This window comes from Microtus oregoni, unplaced genomic scaffold (assembly GCF_018167655.1).
Source record: "Microtus oregoni isolate MIOR12 unplaced genomic scaffold, Mior012 000026F_ref0000081, whole genome shotgun sequence".
Taxonomy (NCBI): Eukaryota; Metazoa; Chordata; class Mammalia; order Rodentia; family Cricetidae; genus Microtus; species Microtus oregoni.
The window spans coordinates 33,356,934-33,380,082 of record NW_024543085.1 but is presented as its reverse complement, the minus strand read 5'-3'; the positions used below and the strand labels follow the sequence as shown (position 1 = coordinate 33,380,082).

General features: G+C 49.2%; 2 protein-coding genes across 3 annotated transcripts in view; both read left to right on the top strand.

Moving 5' to 3' along the window:
* Atp6v0a4 (ATPase H+ transporting V0 subunit a4) overlaps positions 1-4,353 on the top strand; it is a 43,341-nt gene extending 38,988 nt beyond the window's left edge. For both annotated transcript variants that reach the window (XM_041675507.1, XM_041675508.1), the window contains 5 exons: positions 52-153; positions 1,230-1,331; positions 2,096-2,213; positions 3,004-3,175; positions 4,260-4,353. In XM_041675507.1, the coding sequence (XP_041531441.1) occupies positions 52-153; positions 1,230-1,331; positions 2,096-2,213; positions 3,004-3,175; positions 4,260-4,353 (588 nt within the window). The remainder of the gene's footprint in view (positions 1-51; positions 154-1,229; positions 1,332-2,095; positions 2,214-3,003; positions 3,176-4,259) is intronic.
* A 6,384-nt stretch (positions 4,354-10,737) lies between these two features.
* The window catches only part of Svopl (SVOP like), a 51,204-nt gene continuing 38,792 nt past the window's right edge, over positions 10,738-23,149 (top strand). The window contains exons 1-5 of the mRNA XM_041675502.1: positions 10,738-10,819; positions 11,185-11,276; positions 15,520-15,618; positions 21,188-21,259; positions 22,696-22,820. Of these exons, the coding sequence (XP_041531436.1) occupies positions 10,738-10,819; positions 11,185-11,276; positions 15,520-15,618; positions 21,188-21,259; positions 22,696-22,820 (470 nt within the window). The remainder of the gene's footprint in view (positions 10,820-11,184; positions 11,277-15,519; positions 15,619-21,187; positions 21,260-22,695; positions 22,821-23,149) is intronic.

Sequence of the window (23,149 nt, the reverse complement as noted above, 5' to 3'; positions counted from 1 at the left end):
GCAGAGTACTTCTGGCCATCCTCGTGACTGCTGTCATTGTTGATCTTGCAGCAAGAAGTCCAGACTTTCTTTGTCATCATCGCGTTGATCTCTGTGCCGTGGATGCTTCTGATCAAGCCATTTCTCCTCAGAGCCAAACACCAGAAATCTCAGGTACGCGCTGTCTTTCAGTTAGCCCACTGTGGGTTACAGCACACTCTCCTGGAAACGGAAGTCTGGGATGGGGAGAGAGTGGTGGGTTTCCCTGCGAGGCCTGGAGGGCAAGGCTGGCCTCAAGCGTGTGTCCTTCGGTGGGGTCCCACAGGAGTCCCTTTACTTCCAGCACGATGGTCCTCCCTTTCTCAGACACGGTGAGTCTGAAGTTCCTCAGACTCCGCTCAGGGTGTGTGTATCCTATCTGGTTGTCCTTGAAGGTTTAGAAGCTTTATAAGCATTCAGACTTGGTTGCTTTGTTGCTTAGACATGGGAGAATTTTATACTTTATATTTTGTTTTTCAAAGACAGAATCTCACTACATAGCCTTGGCTGGGCTGACATTCATTATGTAGCTCAGGCTAGCCTAATTCAAAGCAACCTCTCTTGCATCTGCACCCCTAGTGCTAGAATTACAGGCATACATCATTATTCCCTCCCCAGATAATCTGAGTTTTAAAATGACCATTGCAAGTTGCTCTTTGTGAATTTTCTAAGGCTGTAATTTCACTTCCTTAGAATGTTGCTATAGACTCTCTTAGGAAATTCCCATAGTAGGCACATTCAAAAATCCAGTTTTAATTTAGAATAACTTCCTCCTATTGCTAAATTAAATATCAATTCCAGTTGATTTCTTTCTTTTTCTTCCTAAACTGCCTGAAGCCTCAGATTTACAGAGGGAGCGTTGTAACCTAAGCAAATAGGATTTAGGGAGATTACGCCCTCCCAGGGAACACTGGGGTCCAGCTATACTGAGATGACCCCTGCTTTCTTCTTTTAGTACAGAAGATACAGCAGCCTGCTTTGAGACTGCGAATGCTTTAAATGACTGCAGGCTTTAAACTCTACTTCTCTAAGGTGTAAGGTAGAGATTAACCCCAACTATCGTTCCTGTGGGGCCTGGAGAAAGAGAATGACGTAACCAAAAAGCCAAAACAATTATAACATGACTGATGAGAGGACATAGTTAACCTTGAGTGAAGCCCTTTATTTTGCTAATACTTTAATGCTGTCTTCGTCTCCTTGCTTGTCAACAGCTGCAGTCTTTCACGATCCACGAGGATGACGTTGAGGGTGGCCACTCGAACACCTCTGCTCAGAAGAAGACGGCGGGGACTAAGGGTGACCACGAGGAGGAGGTATCTGAGACCAGAGCACCAAAGGCTGACTTCTCAGTTTGCACCAAATCTAGAACTGGAATATAATCTTGATAGTCATGGGGTGTAGTGTGAACTCAGGCACAAGCTGGAGGGTCTGCTGCCCTCAGCCTGGTGGCTCCTGAGTTAGCAGGTTCAAGAAAGCCCAGGGCAGGCGCTGGGGGTGCATGCCTTTAACTCCAGCACTCAGAACCCTTGACGCTTGCTGGCAAGAGCCTTCAGCCGTCAGATTCCTGGGTGAGGGGTCCCTTTCCCTTCCATAACTTCCCCTTTCTATCCTGCCCCAGGGCGACTATGACTGATGATAATCTACGACCTAGCTTGTTTTTTCTTTTAAAGATTTTATTAATTTATTATGTATACAATATTCTGCCTGCAGGTAGACAGGCAAGCCAGAAGAGGGCACCAGATCATTACAGATGTTTGTGAGCCACCATGTGGGTGCTGGGAACTGTGCTCAGGACCTCTGGTAGAACAGCCAGTAGCCAGCGCTCTTAACTGCTAAGCCAACTCTCCAGTCCTATGATCTAGTTTGTTACTGATGTGGAAGATAGACACTCAAAGCCTGCAATTACCGTGATATGATGAGCATTTGTTACATAACATGCATTGATATATATTGTACCCCATAAATGTGTAGTTATTGCTGTAATAAAAAAGGGAATTAACGTCCTCATTGTAAAAGGAGGAGAGAAGGGAGAAAAAAAAAACCTTAATGAAATGAGACCAAAAATTCTCTGTTACAGTTCAACTTTGGAGACATCTTTGTCCACCAGGCCATCCATACCATCGAGTACTGCCTGGGCTGCATCTCCAACACAGCCTCGTATCTTCGTCTCTGGGCCCTCAGCTTGGCTCATGCAGGTGAGTGTGCAAGCCGGGAGGGGTGGGGCTGCCAATCATATCACCCGGAGAACAGACTCACTCTGTTCATGAGCAAGAATAAGGACTGCTTGATAGTCGTTACTTAATACTAGTATGATAACGACTGTTTAATGTTTTTCTTGGATGTCTCTCTGGTCCTTAAGCAACTTACTATAATTTCCCATACTTCTGAAATTGCCTGAACAGAATCTTAACTTGAGCCTGGCATGACAAAATGCCCCAGACAGGGTGGTTCCAGCCAGAAGCAGATTTTTTTTCTCATAGTTCCGGAGCCTGGACATTTGAGATGAGAGTGTCATTGTGGTGGGGCTCCAGTGGAAGGCCGCTTTCTAACACACACACACACACACACGCACGCACGCACGCACGCACGCTCAGAAGGGCGAGGGAGTGAGAGCGAGACCACGAGAGTGAATACGCTCTGAAATTCCCAATCCCACGGCTAAGGACTCCTCTCGTGTTTCCAGTCATCCCTCTCAGACCCTAGGCAAACAAACCACGCTTCATGCATTCTTTTAGGGTCAGCAATTTTGTGCCTGTCTCGTGATGTTCAGAGTTGCTCCTTTTGCTGCCGATAGCCCTAGCTGGCTGCTCCTGGCGATCAGAGTGCGCAGGCGTCGTTGGTCGGCCGCCACTGTGAGCAAAGCTGTGTTGGTCGAGCTTCCGCTTGGCCTTCAGAGGGACTTTTGGGTTTGAGGTGATAGGATGGAAATGAGGAGTACTGAGCAGGCACACCTGGTGGCTGAGGATGTCCCACTTGCTCCCCCAGAGCTGTCCGAGGTGCTCTGGACCATGGTGATGAACATCGGCCTTCGCCTTCAGGGCTGGGGAGGGCTCATCGGGGTCTTCATCATTTTTGCCGTCTTCGCCGTCCTGACCGTGGCCATCCTCCTGATCATGGAGGGCCTCTCAGCCTTTCTGCATGCCCTCCGGCTGCACTGGTAAGAGCTGGGGGAAGGGCAGCCTGCAGGGCTGACGGGCCGCTCAGAGCCACAACTTAGCTGCATCTTCAGAACCTCGGTGTTTGCGTGATGTGCGTGATGTAACATATGTTCACATGTATGCATATGTGCTGGTTGCCCTGTAACGTGGCTTTCTTTTGCTCTGTGTTTACTTGTTACAACAGTGGGCTTCAAAAGCAGTCAGGTGACAGATGTTAAGCGAATAGGCCTGCTTGGCTGTTGTGGCTGTTGAGGGCGGAAGTGGCAGCGGCAGAACAAGCCATGGGACTCTACAGAGGAAATGGAGGGTACCACAGCAAGCCTGTGACATGCCCGGGACACACTGGGGCTTCCACTGTTAGGAAGCTTTTGATTTTTTTCATTTTGTGTGTATGAGTGTTTTGCCTGCATGTATGTCTGTACACCCTATGTCTGCAGGGCCCGTGGAGGCCGGAAGAGGGCATCAAATCTCCTGGGACTGGAGTTGCACACACTTGTGAGCTGCCGTGTGGGTGCTGTGAATCGAACCCAGGTCCTCTGCAAGAGCAGCCAGTGCTCTTAAAGGCTGAGCCATTTCTCCAGCCCTCGGAAACACTTTTATGTTTCCATACGGAGCAGAGAAAGCTGGAGCATCCTGTCTCCACGCTAACATTGCCCTCCACGGCGTGAAGTGTGCACCTCCATTACGTCCCAGAACAGGAATGATCGTGGGTGCGACTGGTCATAGAACGACTTAAAAATGCAGGTCAAGCTCCTGCTCCGTCTGTACCTAGTATGGACCCCACAGCTGGGAGTCAGGGTGCGGGTGGAAAGGCACGCACGACCTCGTGAAGAGCTGTCGCCTCGTGCACTGTGGTTTTCAGACAGAGAGCATGGAGGGGGGGGGGCATCCTTGCTTGGACGGAGGCTGTGGGGGAGGTGTGTGCTGTGACCCGTGAAGCCTGAGGAAGAGAGGTGGGAGGAGGGGGCGTGGTAAGAGGGAGGCTTAAAAGGTCGCCTGGTTCCCAAGGTGTTCTGGGCCTTGCTGCTACCCCGCAGCCTCCCACACTTCAGTCTGCTCTTTCCGCCCTTCCCATCACCACAGGGTGGAGTTCCAGAACAAGTTCTATGAGGGCGCTGGCTCCAAGTTCTCCCCCTTCTCCTTCAAGCTAGTCCTGGAAGGGGCTGCTGAGGAGTAGGCTCTTCTGCGTCCCTGGTGCTGATGCCACCTGAAGGACTTCACTCTCGTCTCTGATGTCAGCCCAGGCCGGGAGTCCCACGCAGCAACCCTGTTGGCTACAGTGAAGTGAGAAGCTGTGTGAGGATTTGGCAGGATTTAACCACGTAACCCAAGGGCTGCTTTTTTCATTTGGGACTTTATGTGCAGGTCAAATACTACAATAACTGGGAAGTGGGGGAGGGGACACTAGACCACTATCTTGTACTAGTTTATTTGTGTTTTACTTTGTATCTATTTTGAGACAAGGTCTCATTAGCTCTAACCGTCCTGGAAATAGCTGCCTAGCCAAGGATGGCTTTGAGTTCTGACTCCCCCTGCCTCCACTTCCCCAGTGTTCAGATGACAGGCACCAGCCAGCACACCTGGATCTCCTGCAGAATTTCAAGTATTATAATCATGGAAATAAATACCTGCTTTGTTCACTGTTTCTTTAAAATGTCTTTATTCAAAATTAATCCATGCCATAGAGCATCTACAGTTAGAGGCCAACACTGGACGATGGAATTACACAACCTAGTTCCTGAGACGGATCAGGTTTGTGTTTTCTCTGCATTTCCCCCTAGTCAGGGGCTTAGTGTTACAAGCTTAGGGACTTCCTCAAAACATTGGCACCCCTACCAGAAGCACAGCTAATGCCTCTGTGTAGAGGGAGGCCCAGGCCTGGCCTGGCTCTCGGTGTCACTAAGTCCTGAGGAATGAAACCTGACAACCTGACGTCATTCCTGGGCACTGCTTATTGTCACCACACTGGGCTGGAGTGACTGGGGAAGGAGATGCAGAGGCTTGGCCGGGTTCTGGGAACCAGCGTACAGGGAAGGAGACTGCCTCATGGTTGGGTTCCTTATCCTTTGGATCTGAGAGTCCCAAGCCAATTTCTTAGGTTGCCTGGACTGGAGATCCCCCAAGCGCCTGAGGAGATTCATCCTGAGGGTTGTTTCGTCTGAATGGCCTGAGTCCAGGTGAAATGCCATCTCTATCACACTGTTTTTGTGTGCTTCATGATTGACTAAGTCCTTTCTACCGAAAGAGCCCATTAGATTCAAATGTGTTTGCGTGTATGAGTGTAGGCACGTGTATACCATAGCACACATGGAGATCAATGGACATCTTTCCTTGTCATTGTGTGCACCAGCCTAGCTGGGCAGTGAGCTCCCAGGGATGCTCCTGCCTCTGACCGCCATCTTACTATTGGAGCAATGGGATTATAGATGCATGCAGCTGTGCCTGGCTTTCCCGTAGCTCCTGGGGTTTTGAACTCAGGTCCTCATGCTTGCTTTGCAAGTACTTTATTTACTTGCCATCTTCCCAGCTTGTGACTCTTATCTTTTAGACCCCGCTTGCTGCCCTATGCCAAGACTGACTCGGGTCAATAGAAGCAAGTCTCAAACCTAAAAGGAAGTGGCCATGGTCCTTTCCTGTCTGTCACAGCCTGCACAGCAAGTCGAGGCCTGTCTTTTCAAGTGTTCACTTCTCAAGGTTGGATCAAAGGATGACTATTGTGTTTGAATACCAGCTGTGAATGTCAACATTGCATTACTGGACCAGAAATGGAGTTATTCCCCCCTGCCAAGTGCGTAGGAGGCTCTCCACCTCTCCGGACTGTAGAAAAGAGATTGTTAAGACCTGGGTGATGGAGGGGATGCTCAGTCAACGACAGCCGACAGAAGAGACCATAAGTGCCTATGAGAAGCCCATACTCTCCTGCTATCACGATCACCAGGAAGTTTTAAGGTTCTCAGCTTGCTGGTGTCCTATGGACATCCATCTAAAGACTGTACCCTGTATAGATGGCTCCAAGGCACCGCCCACCCCAGCTCTTTTAGAAATGCCCCTCCCACCTGAGAGCCACAGGCCCACATTTCCCCCAAGGTTTGGCAGCTGCTTTCTGTCTCAGACAACACTGTTATTTTCGCTTTAACAACAGATCAGGTGAGGGCTGTTTAGAAGGGGGCGTGCCCTCCTTGTCGCTCACCTGGAATGCCAGGTGGCTCCTTAATGAATCCTGTGTGGAGAACCGAAATGAAAGGAGGGTAGGTAAGTCTAGAGGCAGAGAGGCCTCCGGAGCTGCCAGACCGGCTGCAGTGAGACAGCGCTCAGGGACCCACAGTCGTGACACTTTCCGAGGGATACACAGGTGAGAAACTCAGGCAGCAGGTGTGTCTGCTTTCACTGCTGCTGTTCAGGGTAGAGAGGGGAACCAACTATTTGTGGGTGGCTGGAGGCAGATGGAGCGTGAAGCTTTCATTATTTTTTAAAATCATGTATGTATGATAAATATTAGCGTGTGTGTGTGTGTGTGTGTGTGTGTGTGTGTGTGTGTGTGGTGTATGGACATGTGTGCGCGCAGCTTTGTGCCCTGTGCGCATTCCCAGAAGTCAGAGGAGCACACTGAGTGTCCTGTTCTTACTCTTTACCTATTCCCTTGAGACCATCTCTCAATGAACCTGGAGCGAGGCTGACAGCCAACACACCCAACGATTCCCCTGCCCCTGCCCCCGCCCCCACCCCAGTGCTGATTATAGAGGCCCACAGCCGTGCTGGCTTTTTATATGGGTTCTAGGAATTTGGAATTGAGGTCCTTATTCAAGTACTCTCCCAGCCCCTTACTAATGACACTATTTTTTTTTTAAAGATTTATTTATTAAGCATACAATGTACTGCTGGCAAGGAGGTTGTGAGCCACCATGCGGTTGCTGGGAATTGAACTCGGGACCTCTGGAAGAGCAGCCAGTGCTCTTACCCTCTGAGCCATCTCTCCAGTCCCCCCCCCCTTTTTTTTAAAATCACATCACAGATACAAGTCAGTGTGAAAAAGATCTACAGGGGCTCAATTATTTCTGGCTTTAAAAAAAAAAGTTCATGCATCAAAATACAATTGAAGTATCCATCTGTCCCTTAGACGTCTGACTACTCAAGAGCTGCGCCTGGGCCTCTCAGTGGCAGAGTCAACCCTAACCTCTCCGTTTCCATCCACACAAACTTTCAGGTGGCTTGAAGGTGTGTCGTGTATCACGTCGTCCTCACTCCCGTGTTTGAGGAAGGGATGGCTGGGGGTGCTGAGTTTTTCCCTTGTTTTCCCGAGTTGGTGTGGTTTAGCTTCTCCCTCCTGAGAGCCCACCTAGCTGAGGAGCAGTTGGTGGCTGCCGGGGGAGGGAGGGTGTTTAGTGTGCTACGAAGACCATTTTATAATCGATTGCAACTACTTCATTAAAAATTCCCAGCCAGGGGCTGGGAAGATGGCTGCCAGTAAAGGGCTAGCCCATGAGGCATAGGACCCGAGTTCAGATCCCCAGCACATGCGTGAAAAGCCAGGTGCCGTAGCTTAAACTTGCAATTCCCAGTGTTGGGGCAGCAGACACAGAAGGAGCCCTAGGGCTCACTGGCTGGCAAGTCTAGCCTAACTTGTGAGCTCCAGGCCAAGGAAAGACCTTGTCTCGAGGGTGATGGATGACATGCCTGAGGATAACACCCGAGGTTGTCCACCACACCCCGCACACATGCACATAAATGCATACATACAAAATTCTCTGGCCTCTACATACCTGCGTGTGCGTGCACGTGTGAGCGTGTGTATGAGTGTGTGTGTGTATTTCAACACACCTTTACCAAATAGCTAAGACATAGCCCAACGGTGTTCGGAAAGAGGACAGTCATCTTAGAAATGACTGCCCTCATGGCAAGCTCCAGAAGCGGCGGAGGTCAGCTGTTGTACACATGGAAACCCACCTCCAGGTGGAGATGGGCCCCTGTCTCCTCCCTTACAGGTTAATCCAGTGGGGAAGGTCAAGTGACCTGGCAAGGGGACCACCCCTGGGAAGTTGGGTTTGCTTTAAGATAATGTACTTTTTCATCCTGGAATTCACCCCTTAGTGCAGTCCCTGTGAGTCAGTACGGGGCTTAGCTGTGTCTGTTTACCTGCTTCAAGTCCTGACTCAGAAAGCCACAATTATCCCTGGGAGCGCTGGCCAGAGCCTCAGCATGTTTTTAAACTCTAATGGATGTTTTGGGTTTTCTTGCTCGCTCCTTCCTGCCTTCCTCCTTTCCTTCCTTCCTTCCTTCCTTCCTTCCTTCCTTCCTTCCTTCCTTCTTAACCACTGAGGCATCTTGCCTGTCCTCCCTGTTCCTTTTCAAAGCTCAGTGCCCTACCGCATTGCTACCTGCCACCCAGTCGCTATCCTCCTGCCACCGAGTCGCTATCCTCCTGCCACCGAGTCGCTATCCTCCTGCCACCGAGTGGCTATCCTCCTGCCACCGAGTGGCTATCCTCCTGCCACCGAGTGGCTATCCTCCTGCCACCCAGTCGCTATCCTCCTGCCACCCAGTCGCTATCCTCCTGCCACCCAGTCGCTATCCTCCTGCCACCGAGTGGCTATCGTCCCTGCCTGCCTGTTCTCTCCACTCTCCCTCCTTGCAGATGTGGGATTCACAGCTTGCCTGCCCTGGCCTTTCCCTTCAACTCTAACAAATTGTCCTCAAGCTCCATTTCAGCCCACTCTTTGCTTCTGTCTGGTTTATCAAGACAGGGTAAGTCCTCCTTATCTGTGTAGTCCTGGTTGTCCTGGAGCTCTTTCTGTAGACCAGGCTGGCTTTGGACTTTGAACTCAGAGATCCTCCTGCCTCTGCCTCCTGAGTGCTGGGATTAAATGTGTGCACCCCCACTGCCTGGGACAGTTTTTTGTGGCACCAAACGTGTCCTTTATGAGCAGTACCCACAACAGGAGTAGTGGGGTTCTCAGCCTCCTCCCGGCGGGGTGGGACAGGCCAGGTGCAGGATAAACACTGTCTGTGAGCTAACATGTTTGCTCCTCACGCCAGCCTAAGAGTTAGGTGCATTGCTGTATATCCCTCATTTCAGTGCTGAGGAAAAGGAGGTTCACAAGAAGACAAATTCCTCAAGCCAGGAGCCTGATAAATAGAAGGGGATCTAAACACAAGAGTAGTCTGCTTGAGATGAGACGGATGACAGGAAAAAATAGGACTGTTTGTGCATGTGTGGGTGCTCGTGTGTGTGTGCACATGTGTGTGCTCATGTGTGTATGCACATGTGTGGGTGCTTGTGTGTGTGCTCATGTGTGGGTACTCGTGTGTGTGCTCATGTGTGGGTACTCGTGTGTGTGCACATGTGTGGGTACGTGTGTGTGCACATGTGTGTGTTCGTGTGTGTGCGCACATGTGTGTGTGCACATGTGTGGGTGCTTGTGTGTGTGCACATGTGTGGGTGCTCGTGAGTGTGTGCACATGTGTGTGCTCATGTGTGTATGCACATGTGAGGGTGCTCGTGAGGGTGTGTGGGTATCTGTCTATGCATGTATGTGCACATGTATGTGTATGCTAGCCGTCAACCTTGGGTGTGGTCCCTCAGAAATGCTGTCCACATTTTCCTGAGGCAGGGTTTCTCACTGGCTTGGAACTCATAGGCCAGGCTGACTGGTCAGAGAGCCCCAGGAGTCTTCTTGTATCCACACCAGTCTTTCTTTCTTTCTTTCTTTCCTTTTCTTTTTTCTTTTTTTTTCTTTTTTTTTTTTCTTTCCTGCTTCAACATTTTCAGGGAGAAGACACTACACTTGAACTTAAGAAAAACCCTTTACAGCCCAGGTCTTTTATTTATTTTTATACATCAGGCCATGAATTCGTAGGGAATGGGCTCCAGCAGCTCAGGCTCCGTCCTGTTAGTCCTCACAAAGTGTGCTTCTCTGGGTGGAGCAGGCTGGCGCTTCAACTGAACCCAGGTGCCCTTCGCTTTGGCTTCCCTTTTCTTCTGGCCATTCTCCTTCCCCCGCCTCAGGAAGCTGTCTCTGCTCTTCAGACACTTGATGTGTTCAATCCACGCACTAATTCTCATGGCAAGAATCTTGCCCTTACTTGCTTGTTTACAATGATGCCCACAGCATGCTGGTGACCCTGTAGACTCTTCCAGTTTTGCCATGGTAACATTTATGGGGCATTCCTTTTTGAACAGTGCCCATTCCCTTGGTGTCTACAATATCACCCTTCTTGTACACTCACATGCACGTGGCCAAAGGAAAAACTCCATGTTTCCTAAGGGCCTAGAGAACATCGCGAGTGCCCCCCTCTCTCCCTGGTGTTTTCCACTTTGGTGAGTTCCTGAAAGATGGCTGCTGCGGCTGGAAGCTTTTTTTTTTTTTAAACGTGTGTATAGAAAAAGCTCCTCCCATGTGCACAGCCAGCTACCAACTTACCTCCTAGGACTTTTGATGGCTCAAGGCAATTTTACATGAGTAGACTTGCCACATGATATGCCCTCTATGGTCATTATGTGTCCTCTCTGCTACTGTCCCTGGCTTCATTAGGGAAGCTGTGTGGGGAGCTGTAGTGACCCCTGATGGCAGCCAAGCAGAAAGAACCCGTGACGGTCATTAGCCTTCGGAAGCTGAGCCAGGCAACCCCAGAGCCACAGCAGAAAGGTAAGACCGCCGCAGAAGGCCTGGCTTTCAGACTAATGCTGACATTGTTCTAATAATGAGCAGGGGCCAAGGTTATAGGTCAGACGGCAGCGTGCTTGCCTAGCTGGCATGAAATCCTACCCTGGTTCCCAGTACCATATAAACTGGGTGTGGAGGTGCATGTCTGTAATCCCAGCGCTGGAGAGGGAGAAACAGGAGGGTCGGGAGTCATCCTCTGCTGCGAGTAGGAGCTTGAGGTCACTCTAGGCCACGCAAGACCCCAATAAATAATAACAATAATGTTGCACATAACTCTAAAGGTGATCCACAGTCCTGGGGGTTCCATTCCTACTCAAGGGGTCCTTACATTCTGCCTTCCTTGTCAGAGACAAAGACGTTCACTGTGGAGGATGCCGTGGAGACCATTGGGTTTGGACGCTTTCACATCGCACTCTTTCTGATCATGGGCAGCACTGGGGTGAGTGCTTTTGGAGACGCTTGGCATCTGAGACACTGTCCTCTCTGCTGGACACTGTCTTCCTGCTGGCCTCCACCACCGGACTGGCCATCCCAGGGAGTGGGAGTCCTGTGGAAATCATTTCAGCAGTCCTTGGCATGGGTTGGCTGGGAACAATGTCTGCGTGTGTCTGTCCTGGCAATTCCAGACTCCTCGTAAAAGTTTACATTGAGTTGTTGGGGAGAAGGGAGAGGACCATGGGGTTATTTCACGTGGGGTAGGTGTGTGGCCCTTGAGCGTGTGTGCATTGGTATCACCTGGAATGCCTGCTGTCAGGAAGATTCTAGATCCCCTAAGAGGAATTCCCTTCTATTAGTGGCATGTGTTTCTCCTAACTTCTGTTGTATGCTAGGCATGGTGGCTACACCTGTAATCCCAGCGTTTGGCAGGGAGCTGTAAGAAGATCAAGAGTTCAGGGTCATCTGCTGTGTATTGAGTTTGAGGCCAGCTAGGGATACATGAAATCTGACATCAGTTCCTGGAACTCATGTAAAGGTGTGAAGAGAGAATGGCTTCCTCCCAGATGGGCATGTGGACACACACACTACATATACACCACACACATATAAACACACGACACACATGCACACACATTTAGACTTTTTTTTTTAGTCTGGCCTCAAGCTCACAGAGATCCGCCTGCCTCTGCCTCCCGAGTGCTGGGATTAAAGGCGTGCACCACCACCGCCCGGCTAGACTTTTTGTTTTTTCTTTTAATTTTTAGAAAGGGCTAGTGGTATGTCTCAGTGAAAGAGACATATCTAGCGTGTGAAGTCTCAGCAAAGCCCTGGAATAGGTCCCTGCTCCTCCCACCACCCCCATTTATCCACCCCTGTACTTCTCCACCCATGCCGGTACAAAGATCAAATCAGGTAAAATCTGTTGTTTTTAGGGGAAATGGGATCTTGTTATGCTGTCCTTGGTATGGTGGTCTTAGGTGATTCCAGTCCTAAATAATTAATTCTCTAATAAATTCCACCAAATATTCACTAACTAAAAGCAGCAAATAATATTCAGATATAATTATGCCACTTGAGAGGAAGAAGCAGGAAAATTAGGAGTTCAAGGCTAGCCTCAGCTACATTGAGAGGAAGAAGCAGGAAGATTAGGAGTTCAAGGCTAGCCTCAGCTACATTGCAAATTCAATGCCAACCTGGTTACTTGAGACAGTCTCAAAAACAAATAAAAAATGACAGACAAAAACTGGGTGTCATGTCTTATGACTGTCATCGAAACACTTAGAAGGCTGAGGTAGGGAGATTGCTGTGAGGCTAGCCTAGGCTACACAGGGAAATTTTCTCTAAAAAACACAAATAAAACCAAGACCAAAAGTCATCCAACACAGAAGCATCTTTCTGGAGCTGTGTGCTCCCTCGGGAGAGAGGGTGGGATAGAAAGAGGTATATCAGAAGCATCACACCCCACCTTTCATGGTAACATGCCACGCAATGCGGAACCCTTCCTTATATGCAGAGGGAAGACTCTCCCGGCTCACGCTCTCACAGTTCCACGCTCAGAGCCAACAGCAGGTTTTACTACTTCTGTTCCTGGAGAGGGACCGCGTTACTCCTAAGCAGTGCATTTCCTTTGGGACCCTTTAGACATTCGGTCCTGATGGTCATCGCCCCTCTGTTCCGTATCACTAAGAAGGAGGAGTTTAGCAAAGCGAACATCTTTCTGAGATGACCCTGCTGCCTTAGTCCTGTGCTAAAACAGCCCACTCTGAGGACAGCTGCAATCCTCTAGAGAAGACAAGCCACAGCCTGGGGACCACTGCTCCTCCACAGGTGCATTTTCATCCCCAGAGACACTCTGAGGGATGCCCTCCAAAAAATAGGAGGCAGGAGGGTGAATTGAAAGCCTCAAAAAGAAAAAGAGTAAAAAGAGTACAAAAAGAATGAAAAAATGACGGAGTATAGCCTCAGAGATGAAGGAAAAGATAAGTTTAAAGGAGACAGTCAGATTAAAAGGAGTACCCCCAAGAATGCAGCACCCCCGCTGGCTGAGCCTGACAGATTGACTACATCCAAATTCCCCAAAAGATTGTCGAGGAAAAGAAAGAAAAAAAGGGGTGAGATGTTGGGAGCAGTGAACCCCCAGATCCTGAATTTCTGGTAAACAACTTGTTTTCCTCTGCTCTGAGACAGCCTGCAGCTGCCCTGAGCACGAGACCCTGAGGAGTTCCTGATGGCAGGAGAGTGGTTTCTGGTGGATTTGGCTGGGGCGTGGCTATCAGTTAAGGATCTCTATATAAGCAGCTCTGGTACATAATAAAGGGGACATTGCTGTTTCAAGGATCACCTGTGTCTTTGTCTGTGAGTCTTTGTGTGTTTCAATCTTGCCCGGTTCATGAACGGTATGGTAGCACATAAAGCTCAGATGGGCTTGGTGTGCTGCAAAACTCCAGACAAATGTGTTCGCTTCCTTTAGTTCTTCTTCCTCCTCCTGATATCTTTGTCCGTGTCTGTGATGTTTGTGTTCATCTTGCCCTGCAGGTACAGGTCCTCAGATTTGGCTGGACACAGTGGTAGGTACTGTAGTCCCAGTGACTCAGAACACTGAGGTAGGAGGATCACTTGAGGTTGAGAGTTCAAAGCTGACTTTGGTGGTGTGTGCACCTGCAATGCTAGTGCTGTGGGGAGCGGAGGAGATGAGGGGGTCCCGGTGCTTCCTGGCCATCCAGCCAAGCCAAATTAGTGAGCCCCAGGTTCAGAAAGAGACTGTGTCTGAAAAATAAGGTTGAACCAGAGGGAAAAATAAGGCAAAAGACCCTTGCAAAAGACCCAACACAAACATGGCAGCTCACAACCATCTACAGCTCCAGTTCCAGGGGATCCAGTACCAACTTCCGGCTGCCATGGCTCCTGAAAACATGCACACAGGCACACACACACACCTACACACACCTCAAAAATAAATTAGGTAGAGGTGACTGTCGGGAGGGGACAGTGTGGGCATGTCTCTTTCTACAGCTCTCACTTGAGCGGCCTGTCCCAGGCTGTCCTGTCTTTGTTGCCCTTTATCTAATTCACCTGTTCCTACTCATTCATTTCTGGTATCTGCTTCCTTCCCGTGAGAGATAAACCCACCCTGAAATGGAGTATAGGGTATGGACAAAGATTAATTGTGCGGGTTAGTTTCGGCTAACTTGGCGCAAACCTAGGCACGCCTGTCAGGAGGGAACCTCATCTGAAGAACCGATCCCATCAGATTGGCCTATGGGCACGCGTAGGACATTTTCTTGATCGCTGATTGATGCAAGGGTGGGTGGGAACGCAGCCCACTGTGGGTTCCTATTATAATCTACAACTGACGGTGCTGTGGGAACTCCTCCAGCAGGTTCCAGCCTCGAGCAGGTGAGCTTGTTTAGAAAAGTAGCTAAGCAAGGCGGGAAGCAGCTCCCCCCCACGGCCTCTGCTTCAGTCCCTGCCTCCAGGTTCCTGCTTGGAGCTCCTGTCCTGCTTTCTCTCCACGGTGGACTACAACCTGTAGGTTAAGTAAACCCACTCTTCCCCTCGTTGCTTCTGGTCCTGGTGTTTATCCCAGCAACATAAAGCAAGTTCTAGTAACTAGTGTTCTAGTAACCCTTCTCCTCTCAAAATCCTCAGTAGCACATCCTACATCATCTGTCAAGTGGACATTCTTCCCTGAAAATGAACTCCTTGCTTTTGTGCCCGTTGCTTTGTCTTCCAGCCTTCAGAAACCTTCCTATCTCCTTGAGACCCAAGCTTCCTGACGTAAGAAGCTGTTTCTAAACCTCCCTTGCAAAAGTGTATCCTATCATCCTCATAACACACTGTGACTAGCTAGGCTCACCCGCTAGCTCAGTGACTGGCCCCTCACACATGCGCAGGTCAGCACACACAGGGAATCTCTAGGGACACTCCCAAGTTGTACAGACTGTGGCTATCACACCTATGAAAGCTGAGGATCTCCTACAGGTGTCTACTTCCTTTTTCCGCTTTGCTTAGTGTGGGGTTTCTCCAGTCAGGGTCTTGATAGGAAGTCAGTGCTGGCCTCAAACCCACCATGCTCCTGCCTCAGTCTCCAGAGTGGTGGGATCACAGGTGTATGCTGCTGTGCCTGGTTCTGCTGTAATTGTTTATTTATCTAGGGGAAGAGAAAAGAGGCCATCAGGACTAGGAGGGTGACAGACCTATGTGGCGGTGGCATGAGCTAGTGTGTTTCCTGCTTTGTCTTTAAGGTGGTGGAAGCCATGGAGATCATGTTAATAGCGGTTGTGTCTCCTGTTATCCGCTGTGAATGGCAGCTGGAGAACTGGCAGGTGGCACTTGTCACCACGGTGAGTACCTGCTGCCTGTGCTGTGGGAATGAACAACTTGAAGGTCTGGCTTCCCTTCCAGTACTCGGAGAGCCGAGCGCCAACCCTGGCCCCACCCAAAATGAGGAGTGCTGGCCTCCAAGCTCATGGGTTTCCAGACCCCATAGTGGTTAGCGCTCAGCGCCTTTCTCTCTCTCTCTCTTCCTCTGGTGAATAACCTTGAGTAGCCAAGCATCCCTAGCCCATGTTACCTCCCCTAATTCTAGAACAGTCTCACCTCCACGCACTGCCAGCCCCAGCCCACCTCTCTAGCTGATCTTCACTGGTCCTCAACATCCGCCAAAACAATACGTCCTCCCTGAAAAAGCCTTGGACTCAGTATGTGTCACAGTTTTCAGAGTTCCATTCCATGCCACAAAAGGCAACCTTAGGTAAAGAACGCATGGCTTCATAGTCAATATGGTTTTTTCTTTTTTTTTTTCAAGACAGGGTTTCTTCATAGCTTTTGGTTCCTGTCCTGGAACTAGCTCTTTTTTTTTTTTTTTTTTTTTTTTGGTTTTTCGAGACAGGGTTTCTCTGTGGTTTTGGAGCCTGTCCTGGAACTAGCTCCTGTAGACCAGGCTGGTCTCGAACTCACAGAGATCCGCCTGCCTCTGCCTCCCTAGTGCTGGGATTAAAGGTGTGCGCCACCACCGCCCGGCCTGTCAATATGTTTCTTATGAAGTGGATGTTAAAGTAAGCTTTCTATGGTTGACCAAGATGTGAAGAAGACATATTAAAATCGTGGGGAACATGCTATGGATGTGAGCAGCCACTGCAGGGCTTTAAAGAGGGCCGTGATTGGGTGTCCAAGATCTCTGAGGAAATATGGCTGAAGGGCCAGGTTCCAGGGATACGGTGTCTGATGGGGAATGGCAGTGCCTGGAGGTGAGGCTGTGTGCTCAGGAGTTACTAAGGAGATAGCATCAGCCTCAGAGGTCCAGAGCACAGGGTAATGGGAAAGGGTTGACTTACCTGTCATTAACACTGGTGTTAACGGAGACAACTTGTAACAGAAAGGCATACAGATGTGGCCAGAGTGAGAGGACTTTTTGGGAGGCAGGAAGGTGGTGACCTGTAGCAGTCCTGGAAAATTCGACAAGTTTGATTCTTCCCCTTCCCTGGCTTAAGTCCTTCCAAGCTCGCAAGGACAGAGGAGCCACCCTTGTTTGGAGGGATGGTAGGACAGATGGCTGCCTTTCTGCTCACAGCCTTCTCTGAATTTTACCCTCTCCCTCAGAACTGCCCTGTATTCTCTTAATGTGTAGTAAGTTCGAATCCTGCTTCTTTCTGTGTCTTGGAGGATGGAAGGCGTGGAGCCCAGATTTGTCTCCAGTCACAGTTCCACATCTGCCCTTTTCTGAGAAGACAGGAATGTGTGCAGTGTGTAAACCAGAAAGTTGTCCTTTGCTTTTTGAGACAGGATCTCACCACACAGCCCAGGCTGCCATCCCTCTTTCGTTTGCACGCCTACCCCGGTTCAGCCTCTTGAGTTACAGATGTGTGCCATTGTTCTAGACAATGTGTTTCATATTAAATAAGGGAGCAGAGCCGGGCAGTGGTGGTGCACTTCTTTAATCCCAGCACTCTGGAGGCAGAGGCAGGCGGATCTCTGTGAGTTCGAGGCCAGCCTGGTCTACAAGAGCTAGTTCCAGGACAGGCTCCAAAGCTACAGAGAAATCCTGTCTCAAAAAAACAAACAAAAAAATTAAGAACAGAACTCCTCAGGGAGGGAAAGGGGATAGGGAAGAGTGCAGGGCAGGGGTGAGGTTAGTGTCCTGTTGATGTGCACTTTCCCAAGGGGCTGCAGAAATGCAGGCTTCCGGGTTAACAAAGCTTTGCTTGAGCCAAGGTTTCTGTCCCAGAAAGCAGAGAGTCCAGGGCAAAAGTCATGGCTTTTGTACCTCGAGGATCTATGGGATGAAAACTAAGACACTTAAATTTTAAAATTAAAAAATATGCCAGAAAATGGGAAGACTCCATGCTCATGGGTTGATAGAATTAATGTCATGGAAATGGCTGTGCTGGCGAAGACAGTCTGTAGATTCATTGCAATCCCCGTCAAAATCCCTATGGTACTCTATGAAGAACTGGAAAAAACAATTAAAATTAATGTGTGGACACCAAAGATTCATGATCAAAGCAACTCTAAGCAGAAAGATCGATACAGATATAATACTTGACTTCAAATTACATTACAGAGCCATGATGACAAACAGTGTTGGCACAACACTGATGTGCAGAGCAAGGGTGCACAGCAGGGGACGCAAACCCACACAGCACTGGGCACACAACTTTTGAGAAGGGTGTCAGAAACACCCAGTGGAAAGCATACAGCCTTTCTGCAGATGGTGCTGGGGAACCTGCGTAGACACACAAAGGATGAAATTAGAACTACATCTCACTTTGCACAAAAAAATCAATTAAAAATGGATCAAAGACCTTCATCTAACACCTGAAACACTGAAATTGCTTGAAGGAAACAGGAAGACTACTCCAAGACATAGAAATAGGAAAGGACTCTCGGAAAGACTCCAATAACACAGGATATTGCCCAGTTGACAAGTGGGATGATGCGAAATTAAAAAGCTTCTGTATAGCAAAGAAAGCAGCCAGCAGAGCGGAGGGGCAGCCTCCAGAAAGGGAGAAAACCTCTGCCTGCTCAGAGAGGAGGCCAGTGTCCACAAACATGCGGAGAACTGAAAAACAAATTCCACGCGAGATCCCAAATCTCCCATTCAGTAAGTGGTCTACTGCACTGGACAGACAGCTCTCAAGAGGAGACACAGCAATAAACACTGCAAGCAGTCATCATCCTTAGCTCTCAGAGAAGATTTCATCTTACACCAGTCACAGCGGCCGTCAGCAGGAAGACAAATGACAACAAATGTTGGCAAGGATGCGGGCAAAGGGAAGCCCTTATTCACCACCGTTGATACTGATGTAGTCTCTATGGAAATCGGTATGGAAGCTTCTTTTAAAAAACAAACTAAAAAACTAAAACCAGAACTATTATATGAGCCAGCTATGCCACTTCAGGACTCAAAGTGTCCTTGGTTCAATTGCAGACACTTGCATATCCACGATTGCTGCGCTGTGCACAGTGGCCAGAGATGGAACCATCGTAGATGTCCATCAACGGATGAATGCATCGGAAAATGTGGTCCATGTATAAACCAAAATTTTATTCAGTCATAAGGGAAGAAGAGTCATGGCATTGTGTGGGAATGTCTGGAACTGGAACTCATTAAGTTAAGCCAAGTATCCAGACTCAGAAAGACAAACACAACGTATTTTCACTGATGGTGTGGGTCTTAGATTCTAACTTTTATATATGTGTTTAGGGTAGATGTATGTCATGAAGGGAAGATGATAACCATGAGAGGTCTTGAGAGCTGGGGAAGATGGAAACAAAGGTAACAGAATACAAGGGATGTGACAGCAGGAGGGAGGGACAAAAGGGACCCACAGGAAAACAGGAGGAGGGAAAACAGGAAGGAAGGAGGGGCCATAAAAAGAAATTGGGGGCCGGGCGGTGGTGGCGCACGCCTTTAATCCCAGCCCTCGGGAGGCAGAGGCAGGCGGATCTCTGAGTTCAAGACCAGCCTGGTCTACAAGAGCTAGTTCCAGGACAGGCTCCAAAACCATAGAAACCCTGTCTCGAAAAACCAAAAAAAAAAAAAAAAATTGGGGGACAGAGAGAAGACTCTGCTGTTAAAAACACCTGCTGCTCTTGCAGAAGACACAAGTTTGAGTCCCAGCACCGATGTTGGGCAGCTCAAAACCACCTGTAACTCCAGCTCCTTGTATCTGACCTGCCTGGGCACCTTGGACATCCACATGCACAATCCATCTTTAAAAAGTGCATGAAAATGCTGCAACGAAGCCCATTGCATACAACCTGTATGCTTATTAAACCAAGTATTTATAAAGGAGAATATATTAGAGCCTAAAGTTCTGGGTTTGACCTGCAGCACAGAAGTGGGGTGGGGCAGATGTGCATGTATGATGACGTGCAGAAGTGGGTGGGGCAGATGTGCATGAATATTTCCTTGTCTTTTTTTTTTTTTTGGAACTAGCTCTGTAGACCAGGCTGGCCTCGAACTCCCAGAGATCCTTCTGCCTCTGCCTCCCGAGTGCTGGGATTAAAGGTGTGCGCCACCACCACCTGGCTCATGAGTCTTTCTTATGAGGGGCAGAAAAAAAACAAAGCAAAGCAGGCAGCAGAGAGAAGCAGCCTCCCCCCCCCCCCCCCCGAGGTGCTGCAGGCAAAGCTGGCACTGCGCCTCTGGTTTCCTGGAGGCGTCAGCCAGGAGGGTTCCTAAGGGAAAAAGTGATTGTCTGGAAGGTAGAGAAGTAGGTGCTGGTTGCACAGGTCCACACAGAGCCAGGCTGAGTGAGGTGCTGGACAAGAGAGGAAAGCAAGCGGCTCCACCCGATGACTTATAGTTCGGAGATTTTATGTGTTTATTGAGACAGGGTCTCCATGTGTAAGTGCCAGGCTTTCCTGATATGGTTGGTGGGAATGGAAACCAGGCTGGGGTCGGAGGTCTCGGCAAGAATGACGCTTTGACCAGTTTAATAACAATCAGACATTTTATACACATTCAGAAACAGGATACATTGGGCGGTGGTGGTACACGCCTTCAATCCAAGTACTCAGGAGGCAGAGGCAGGCGGATTTCAGTGAGTTTGAGGCCAGCCTGGTCTACAAGAGCTAGTTCCAGGACAGCCAGAGCTACACAGAGAAACCCTGTCTGGGGGGGGAGGGGGGAGAAAAAACCAAAAAGGAAAGAGACTACAATTGTAGTTGCCAGGACACAATGATGTTTGCTAGCTATACAGGATACTCAAGATTAATGTCTAAGACTAATTGTACAACCAAGCTTCTGTGTGCTTCTGCTGACTTCTGGGGAATGCAGAGGTACACAGGAGACTTGAATGCTCCCCTGCATGGGGGTGCCTTGGTCTCTCAGGTACTGGAAGGCACCCAGTACCCCAGGAGCCATGAACTCTAACCTGAAGAACCTATGACTCACGCCTCTCGAGGCAGCTAGACCAGGCCAGCTCCATGATTCCCTGCATCTATGTAGCCCAAGCTGGCCTCCAATACATGGTGTACCCATGGGCGACCTTAGATTTCTGACCCTCTTTCTTCCACCTTGGGAGTGCTGGGTTTACAGACACTTAATCCATAAGCCAACCATCTTGGCTGCTTTTATGTGAATCTGGGAATGGAACCCAGGGCCTTGTGCATGATAAGCAAACATCCTGCCAACTGAGCCCCGGCCCCAGCCCTTTAGAGGGTTTTAGGTGGATGATTGGTTCAGGTGTTCATTTAAAGTTTGTGACAATGCAATGAAAGACAGGTTCAGTATAGACCCCCAACCCCAGAAGCCTGCCTGCTTGCCCTGAGCCCTGGGGTGCTCTGGGAAGCCCATCTCCAACCTAATTTTAGCTAGGATGGTTTAGCTCTATGCTTAACGTAGTAACTGCACTTCTTCCTAGTGTGATCTGCTTAGAGCACTGTTTCTCTTCACCCTGACTCTAGATGGTGTTTTTTGGCTACATGGTGTCCAGCATCCTTTTTGGTCTCCTGGCTGACAGATATGGCCGCTGGAAGGTAGGTCAGGCCATGTAGGATACCCCCCATTCCCCCGCCCCCCACCACCCTGTACTCTGTTGGGCATTGTCCCAATCCTTCCCTTCCGCGGACCTGCCCCCACATCACTACCTCTTCCCTCAAAGGAGATAAGAGTCAAACACAAGTGACGGTGGCCCAGGAGAAACACAGATGCAGGTTACCACAAGTATCACATTTATGCTGGCTGGTTTTATGTCAACTTGCCAGAGGCTGGAGTCATCAGAGAGGAGGAGCCTCAGTTGAGAAAATGCCTCCGTAAGATCTGGCTGCAGGCAAGCCTGTAGAGCGTTTTCTTAACTAGGGGCTGACGGGGGAGGGCCCGGTTTATTGTGGGTGGTGAAATCCCTGGTTTGGTGGTCCTGAATTCTATGAGAGAGCAGACAGAGCAAGCCAGTAAGCAGCTCTCCTCCATGGCCTCTGCATCAGCCCCTGGCTCCAGATTCCTGCCCTGTTTAGTTCCTGTCCTGTCTTCCTTCATTGATGAACAGTGATGTGGAAGCGTAAGCCGAATAAACCCTTTGCTCGCTGGGTTACTTTTTGGCCATGGTGTTTCCTCGCAGCAATAGTGACAACCCCAATGAAGACAACATCCTAACATAGTCTTGCTGTTTAATATCAAAGACAAGGGTTGGGAACGTTAGACTTGGAGGCTTACAGCAAAGCAGGGAAATGTCTGCTATAGGACCCAGATGCTATCTGATGACATTCGTAGCTTGGGGACAGTGAAAGTTAGTCTTCCGTTAAATTAATGTAATCCAAAGGTTTTACTTTATAATCACTAGGGCGCTGGATTAGATACAGAGGTGGGTAAGAGATGGCTATTTAGGGCTCTAAAGATAATCCTGGGATAATTTGGCTCTGCAATAGTCCACATTATTTTTTTAAGATTTTTTTTTAAAGATTTATTTATTATATAAACATTCTGCCACCATACCAGAAGAGGGCACCAGATCTCATTACAGATGGCTGTGAGCCCACGTGCTTGCTGGTAATTGAACCCAGGACTGCTGCCCAATGGTTCCGCTTCTTAAAGTCACAGTTTTCATCAGTCTCCAGTTCTATGGAATCATCAGTATAGCTGTGGCTTTTCCTGGGAACTTGAGTTCATACTAGAAAGCCTGCTTTTCTTGTAAATAAGAAAAGGCAATGCGTTGTTTGCTTTTTCTACTCTTTCCAATACAAGGCCTTTCTGTGTTCCCAACAGCCATGTGAGGAGGGAGGGCAGCCCCTTGTTTTCTGTTACCTCCCAGAGTGGACACACCAGACACTTGGCTTGGACCATGCCAGTGGAGACTGAGAGAGCAGTGACCCGGGGAAGCTGAGGTCACACAGAAGAGGCACCCACTTCAAAAGGTATCAGGGCTCCTTCATTCCCCAGACGGGTCCTGGTAACAAGCTCTCTTTCCTTGCTGCAGATTTTGCTGCTCTCGTTCCTGTGGGGAGCCTACTTCTCCTTACTGACCTCTTTCTCCCCGTCCTACATCTGGTTTGTCTTTCTGAGGACCATGGTAGGCTGTGGAGTGTCTGGCCATGCACAAGGGTAAGACTTGCTCCAGAGAGTGTGAGAGAGAAATGTGGATGCTTCAGGCAGGCACACACACACACACACACACACACACACACACACACGCACATACACACACTCACAAACACACACACTCACACACACATACTGTGCACACACACAGAGATAGAGGGAGAAAGACACATGCACACATTCACAGATACACAGAAGAAGACACACAAACATACACACTCATAGACAGCAGACACACGAGAGAAAAAAGAGAGACACAGAAACAGACGTACATGCATGCAGCCACAGACAGACAGACAGACAGACAGACACACACACATTCATGTGCACGT